This window comes from Poecilia reticulata, linkage group LG21 (assembly GCF_000633615.1).
Source record: "Poecilia reticulata strain Guanapo linkage group LG21, Guppy_female_1.0+MT, whole genome shotgun sequence".
NCBI classification, from domain to species: domain Eukaryota; kingdom Metazoa; phylum Chordata; class Actinopteri; order Cyprinodontiformes; family Poeciliidae; genus Poecilia; species Poecilia reticulata.
In genome coordinates this window covers 3,010,010-3,017,965 of record NC_024351.1, presented here as the reverse complement: position 1 = coordinate 3,017,965, position 7,956 = coordinate 3,010,010, and the positions used below count along the sequence as shown (strand labels likewise).

Below are 7,956 nucleotides of genomic sequence, written 5' to 3'. Positions count from 1 at the left end.
TTGAATGTTAACAGCCTTGACAGTCAGCTATATTTAATGTCCTTTTTGGATAAATAAAGTACTTTTAAAAATATAATTGTAAGCTAACCTTTAACAGTGATGCTATTAGCATTATAATCCCACAGAATGATGAGGTTTTATAAAGACAGGTCCCACCTGGGGTGTCATCCTCCCCAGCTTGCCGGGGCTTCCCGGTGGTTCCGCCGGTGGTTCCAGGCAGGAGCCCCAGCGTGGCGTTCGGAGTCCGGCTGTAGGTGGTGAAGCCTTCCTGCGGAGCGAAGGAGCAGATGTTTTTATTCCTGTAGGTGCAGTTAAACAGGTAACAGCTGAGGCTGTCCGCGGGTCGCCGCAGGTCCTCCTGGACCACCGCCACCGTGCAGTGAGGCTGCGAGCAGCAGGCGTGTAAGCAGTCCCTCCAGGTGTACACCGTGTCCGGGGCCAACAGGAAGGTGGCTCCCTGCTCGATGGAGGCCTTTGTCCGGATGATGCGCTGCTCCGCGGCGCTGAAGTCGCCTACGCAGGAGTCGCTCACGTCGGCCGCTCTGTATGCCTGGTCCTGCTGCAGCTGCTTCCGGAATTCCTCCAGCAGCTCCTCCACCCCGGAGATTTTAGATTTCAGATCTGATATCTGAGAGGAGCGGGCGTGGACACGGCCGGCGAAGAGCAGCAGGAAAACACAGGGGAGCAGCAGCCGGGGATGCTGAAGCAGAGCCATGTTGTTGTTGTTGTTGTTGTTCACTCGGTAAAACAGCGTCTCTCTCTGCCTCCGGCTGGCCTCCCGCTCATGAGGGGCTCTATCAGCTCCAGCGACCTTCCGACATGAAAAATAAACCAGACGGGCCGATTTAAAACACCAATTTATTGGGAAAAATCGCCTCTAAATCACCGGCGGCGGAGGTAACGGCCGTCTCCCGACGATGCTAAAAGTCATCTGCCGTTGTCATGGTGAGGGAGGGTGGGTCGMGAGAGCAGAACGCTGACGTCACACTGATAATTGAAAAACAAATATGGCGACGRGCAATTCACCTGTTGCAGCTCAGTTGTAGTGTATAGTGAACCAAAAGTGACGCGATCTAAATWAACAAATAGTTAAATAAATATCTTAATCTTCGATAGCTTATTTACAACTGGACCCAATAAATTTAAGCTAAAATATGTCCCTATGGAAATGTATAATGAATTTATTTAATATACAAATTACAGTTGTAATTGCTCMATAAAACTTGAATTGCATGTTTAAATCATTAAATTATTTCAATATTTATTTTTGGTCCGTTTTTTGGTACCTAAAACTGAAAATGGTTCCCTAATATTTGATTGGTCAACCTGCACAACAGTTTAACTACAGTCCAATCACCTTATCTGTAGCAAATGTGACGTAATTTAAATATACAATGTGCTGCAACAGGACTAAAATGATCACATAGGATTTAATAATTTAGTTGGACGTTTAATAAAAAATATTCAAATAATGGTCAGTGTTTTTATTTATACCATTTACATATTTTGTTTCACTTAAATTATTACATTYAAGTAATGTAACATTAAAATGTAATAAATTAAATAGTACACATAAATKATTAAATGCAATAATTCAAACAATAAATGACATAGTGATTAAATTATGCTGTTATGCTGGCCCTTGAKATAAGCGTACATTTTCCCCCAAAGGCAATAATATTAGTGTATTAAATATATATATTTAATTTGTACAGATTTATTAGAAATGCTCATTTAAGGTGAGACATTATTCTCAAGTCTATAACTGGCCATAGTTCTCACGTTGTTACAGTTAMTTTTCTGGCACTTTTAGTTGCAAACATTAAAATTTTACATCAGTGTACAAACGCCTATGAAAGCAGGCAAATGTAAATACATTTCACACCTTTTTCACAGCTTCAACATAAACATTTTTATTTTAACAATGACACAAAAATCTTGAATCATCTTGAATATAAAATGAAACTGACAATCTGTTCATGATTATTTCCGTCATTTCAGAGAAAATAGTTAAAAAAGAGCCATAAAAGAGAAATCYGTTTTCATTTCACCACAAAATACATCGGATTCAAGGATTACAAGCAGGATATAAACACAACTGTGCCAGTGTACAACAACAAAARCCAATGAACAGATTGTGTTATATTAATTAAATACCAACTGAATGCTACTTCCTATGACAGCTGAGACTGGAAAATACAATAAAATACACAACATTTTCCCCGTCGTCTTCATAWCGCAGGCTTGGTCCAGTTCACATGGAGGCTTAGCTATGTGTAGCAATATCTTCTATAAAGTACATAAAAGTCATTCACAGATGGAGTATAACACATTATTTACAAGAAGARTATATTTAGCAATAAAACTGTAAATTTGCTCCTTGAAAGGTCATGTGAAGAAAATATTTAAATAAAAAATAAAACTAAAACCAAGGAGCATGCACTGTCATGTYCCACAGTTTAATTAAATAAAATTTATTTAAATAAAGTAGTGATAAGATTTTGTGATAAAAATATTAGTATAGATGACGTTGGATGTAGTATTTTGTGTCTCAGGCGTTTTAAAAAGCGGTYGGACTCCACTTCTGTAAACGTAACGACAAGTCAAGTCTGGAGGAAATGTTTAGCTAAAAACAAGCCTAACATTTCAATAATTTTGTTATTGTGGATCTGTAACAAAAACAGCGTTTTCTACCCAACAGTCCTATCAAAACAAGTGGCACTTTCTTTTAAAATAGTTTTAAAAATCTCCTAAAATCCAGAATCTTGGTTTGAAAATTAGAAAAATTCTCCAGAAGGTTCTTGTGTGGCTGGAAAGCTGTCCAGTAAAGGCAGGTTTTTTCCTCCTAAACGTCTGGTTGTTCCTATAAATACTGAGGTAACATCGAGGTTGGCTTCTKGTAGAAAAGGCGTCAGGTTGGTTTCTGCCTGAAGTCAGTGATGGCCTTCCATAGTTTACACAAAACTCCACCTCTGTTRAGAAACAAGGAGAGAAAAAGCTGTAAACTCAAAGGATATCACAGCTAATACACTGCATTTAGTAAAAATCCATTACGATAATAGCCTCTTTAACTACTTTAATTGATTATTATACGTTTGAGAATCAAGAAGTATTCAAACATGTACAACTCAATCCAATTTAAAATGCTGAGTTAATAGAAAATTAATAGGAAAAAGTAACAGGACATGGAGTTAAGTTGCTAACTGCTAATTATTATAACCAAACAAGACAAGATAAATTCAATCGGTGCAAAAAACCTGAATAAGAATCAGAAAAAATTTAATGGACTGGATTAAAAAAAAACAAAAAAACAGATGTTTGTGCATCACAGACAAAAATTTTCACAGATAAGATGGAAAAGAAACAGTAAAACAAACAAACTCAAAAAATATACAACAAAAGAAATATGCAAAGCTGCCACTTGCAACCTAATCCTCAATATTTTGAAGTAAAAATCAACAACACTGATAGGCAAATAATAAAACAGCTAGATAGGAACATTTATAGGCTTAGACGTGTAAGTGTATTCTTTAGCAAGGCCATTAGGTGGCGCCAAATATCACTTTACAAAATTATTCATACCTCTATAAACTTTTTCCCATTTTGTCCACAAACTTGTATGTATTTATAACAAAATGAAGCAAAATTTTAAAGTGGAAGATAAAAGAAATATTTTAGACATTAAGATCTAAAAAGTCGGGTATTAAGCTTCTATTTCTTTAATCTCTAATTCAAGCGCAAAATGATCTGTGGCTGAAAACCAACAGTGTTCACAACAACCTTTGCAGTAAATCACGGTGAAGGCAGCATCATGCTGTAGGATTGTTTTTCTTCAGCTTAGCCAGGAGAGTCTGTTGACAAGATAAGCACGTTTCGTTTTCCTTTCACTTCTCCCTTAAGTGTTAAAATGTTGAAGTTTGTGGTTGTAACATGACGAAAAGCGGTCAAGTTTGAGCGGTATGAATATTTTCACTGCAGAGAAAGACAAATCACATTCCAGAGCTACTGAACTTCCTCATCCAGTTAGAGCTGATGAGCATAATTCACAGAAAACACAATTCCAGAGCTTTCCCCTTTATACTTGTAAATAAAGCCAATAAGCTATTGAACTGAATGAGGAGAGGAAAGCGTAAAGTTTTTCTGTGCCAACAGAGTAAAACCCCACGATGCACAATGATGCAACAAGCAGCTGCTGCAGCTTCACTTCTGTATTCCTGTACAGAACAGATTTAATCATCTGCTTGTATTTCTGTGACTGAACACAGAAGTGAAACTGAGCTTTAGTTACAGTAAAGAGTGAATGTTTACCTCAGTCTTAAACTCTTTAGGTCGTCTCTGGTCACATAATGAAGKATGTCATTTAAAGTATACTCCTCGTTCAGTATCTAAAGAAAAAGACAAAAAAATTAATATTAATTTAACAACCACCTGTTCCTGTAATGATGAAATAAAAAGTAGAATGTCTTTACTCTGTCGATAGCGTCCTGGTCAGCTCCGGAAAGCCTGAGCCAGCCGGTCAGCTCGGGGTCTTCGTGTCTCTCTGCAGCTTCACGTCTCYGATCCTGTAAGCTTTCTGACGCAGTGGGGGGTTCTAAACCAGAGCAAATTGTTGCATTTATTTAAAAAAAGTAGCCAGGAAGATGTTTCCAAAACTAAATGATAAAGCATGTTATTGAAAAGGTGACCTGTTCTGCTTCCGTGAACAGGTTTGGATAGTTTTATGGGTGATACTGAACATGTTCATTGCATCTTTTCTACRAAATATGAGATTTTAGTTTTGAGCTCTTTTCAAAATGAGCTGTTTTAGTCACTTAAAATCCAAATAAGCTGCTGCTGGCCACGCCCCAAAATCAACATTTACACTCGCACGTCAAAATGGCTGTAAACAAATGTGCAATTATACAGCTGTACATCTATGATAAGCAGAAGTGGARCCTCCTGCACAACCAACAAGAAAGCAGCAAGTGGTTTCCGGATGTYGGACACWTGCCTTTTTCCAGCAGCCATTGTACAGCGCACACAGCAGTAAAACTAGCTGATCGAATGTGTTAAAACTGCGCATGGGTTGCTAGGTAACGGGGCAGTTCCTACTGATTTGTGACGTTACATTCAGAAAGTTTTTGAAATGACTCGTTTTCCAGACACCAAAAAATCTTTTTACTTATAGCTAAAAACTTTTTTAGCGCTTGGACTGTTTTTAGAAGCAGTTGAGACCCAAATGGAGGAAGTACAAAAATGTGCAAAATGTGAATTTTGCATAATAATTCCCCTTTAAACTTGTGTGCAAAATCTGCAAAGTGTTAGTTTGAAGGAAGCCAAATGATTAAGCTCGGTAGAAAGCCAGGAAATATGTGATATAGYCTGAAATCCTCCAATTTGCACCTCCAGAAGGTGATAAAAAAAGTGCCATCTTTGTGTATATGGATGTGTATGATCACACTTTTTTATGCYGTCTCCACATCTTTTGCACACTGAACCACAGCCAGGTTGTGTTGGTTTMATTAAAGCGCAGACCTGCAGGCTCAGATCGCATCCTCAGCAGTCGGATCTCCTGCTCYCTCTCCTCCAGCACTTGTTGCAGGATGGCCTGATACTCTCTCTCCTTCTGCAGCAGCTCTTCTAGCAGCCTGCAGTCAACACACAGGAGGTTTACTTMAGGAGACGACGAACACGACCAGAACACCCCTGTTATCAGGAGTTATCAGTGTCTACCTGTTGGTCTCCAGCTTCATGCGGCCCAGCTCCATGTTCACGGATCGCTGCGCGTTGTGGGACTCGTGGGAGACGGTGGAACTGAGCGTGCTCACGCCGGACGTCGCCACCGTGTCGTCCTGGGCGACGACGGCGGGCGCGCGGCTCTGGTGGGTGGAGTTTCTGACGGGCTCCACGTCGTCGTCGAAGTCGTCCGGGTCGGCAGCGTCGCTTTCTGAGGCCAGGCTGAAGTGAGGCCTCAGCTCTGAGAACAAGACAGAAACTCCTGTTCCTTAAACCAGCAGCGAGGCGGAAACGTTGCTGCTTTTCTGGTTGCTTTGTTAAACTGGAATTCAAAAGTCGAGATAAAAACTTGAAGTATTTAGACTGCCTTGCACTGGATTTCATTTAGAGGAAACRGAAGAAATGGGGCTGAACACAAAATGCAACCCACACTTTTCAGATTTTTATTTGTAAAATGAAATGGAAAACTTTATTTSTCTTCATTCATTAAGCTGGAAGGAGTTCTAGTTGTTTTTAAAAAACAAATCAAATTACAGCATATTTATTTTTATAAATTGGATGTTTTGCAAACAAGTTGTTTAAGTYTGTGAACAAAATTATTAATTTGTAAAGAAAATGACAGTTTCAGTTCCAGCATCTTTAGTCCTGTAATACAACTAAATAAATAATCAATTCATTTATCAATTATTCTGACAATTAATCTATAAAAATTGGCATATTGCATAGATTTTCATTTGACCAGCTAAAACKTTTTTCTATAATATTAGAAATACATTAAAAGATGCAAATAAATAACAAAATTCATTTTTCATTTAAGAAAATAAAACATTTTTTGCTCAATTTGAACMGAGCGAAGCTAAAACTTTGCAGTTTGAGGAGTTTTAGCTAAAACATACTTRCAGACAAAAGTGTTTTATCTTAAGTGTATATAAATATATACATTTATATGSAGTTTTGGCTTAATTACTGCTGGAATCTGTAACCCCAGTTCATAATTAATMAATTACCAAATTWGTTGACAATTATTTCAATAATTAATTAATCAAAATTAATCGGATTAACCCTAAAACATGTTTCTGTTATGCTAAAAAGTTACTCGTAAATTTCAAGTGAACTAGGATATTTGCACTATAAAATTACTTGGTAAGATTTTGTGTTTTTGCAGTGCAAGCAGAAAAGGAAAAGCCAAAGCAAATATAGTTATTTTTAGATTAATTTAGCTGCTCATGTATCACTCTGTAATGTTTTAGCAGATTGTTAATCGAATTTAAAAAAAAAAAAGCTAAATATTAATTTGAAATCTGAGCGTCTGTATCCTTATATTCCCTGAATATAAAGCATTTTATCTTCCTCTCTTCTTATTTGTGCTCAAAGCTGAGCACCGAGACCAAACAGCTCACATATCCATCAGTAGGATGTGGCCAGCAGCAGGCCGGCTCTAACTCGATTAGAGTGGCTCTGCTCGAGACGCCGCGGACGCTACCTGGCACCAGGATGGTGATGGCGGTCTGCACGGCTTTCCGGATGATGTTGTCCAGAGCGAACATCCAGTGAGGCTTGATGTTGTGGTTTCGCAGCACTTTGTTCACCTGGAAATGTCAAGATTTGCATATTCAGAACACACTGCAACGACTCAAAAATCTTACCTAAGATTTCTGGTCTAGTTTCTGGTGTAAATATCTTTGTACATTTAACTTACAAGTAAGTTTTAACCAGATTTCAGAGCTAATTTTAAGTCAATAATTCATTAATATTGATGAAAACGTTCTAGTTCCACTGACATACTATAACACTTATAACACGGGAACAATGTCTTGTTATAAGAGAAATAATCTGCCAGTGGAACTAGAACTGGGTTGCTAGGTAACGGGCTGGGCTGGGGTTGGCTGGTGTTGCTAGGTAACGGCACCAGAGGAACTAGAACTTTTTCATTAATATTAAAGACTTAAAACTTCCTTTTAAGTTATATTTGCAGTAGAAACTAAACCAGAAATACTTGGTAAGATTTTGTGTTTTTGCAGTGTATCCTGCCATAAAGTTTATGAAACACTGCAAAAACACAAAATAATATCCAAGTACTTTTGGTCTGGTTAGTGCACTTAAATTAAGGCAAAACTAACTTACAAGCTTAAGTCAATAATTCATTAATATCATAATTTCACATATAACAAGATGTTACGACTGACGGCGTACAGTTGATTATAAATGAGTCGGCAGGTGCCCGTCCCTGATTGATTGATT

General features: G+C 38.0%; 2 protein-coding genes across 2 annotated transcripts in view; both read right to left on the bottom strand.

The window, feature by feature from the left end:
• The window catches only part of lrp11 (low density lipoprotein receptor-related protein 11), a 9,247-nt gene extending 8,298 nt beyond the window's left edge, over window positions 1-949 (bottom strand). Inside the window, exon 1 of the mRNA XM_008397314.2 lies at window positions 157-949. Within this exon, the coding sequence (XP_008395536.1) occupies window positions 157-715 (559 nt within the window). The 5' untranslated portion in view covers window positions 716-949. The remainder of the gene's footprint in view (window positions 1-156) is intronic.
• Window positions 950-1,697: 748 nt separating this feature from the next.
• map3k5 (mitogen-activated protein kinase kinase kinase 5) overlaps window positions 1,698-7,956 on the bottom strand; it is a 79,717-nt gene continuing 73,458 nt past the window's right edge. The window contains exons 25-30 of the mRNA XM_008397315.2: window positions 7,199-7,304; window positions 5,713-5,956; window positions 5,515-5,627; window positions 4,470-4,591; window positions 4,309-4,385; window positions 1,698-2,972 (exon numbers count right to left, since the gene is read on the bottom strand). Coding sequence (XP_008395537.1) covers window positions 2,912-2,972; window positions 4,309-4,385; window positions 4,470-4,591; window positions 5,515-5,627; window positions 5,713-5,956; window positions 7,199-7,304 — 723 coding nt within the window. The 3' untranslated portion in view covers window positions 1,698-2,911. The remainder of the gene's footprint in view (window positions 2,973-4,308; window positions 4,386-4,469; window positions 4,592-5,514; window positions 5,628-5,712; window positions 5,957-7,198; window positions 7,305-7,956) is intronic.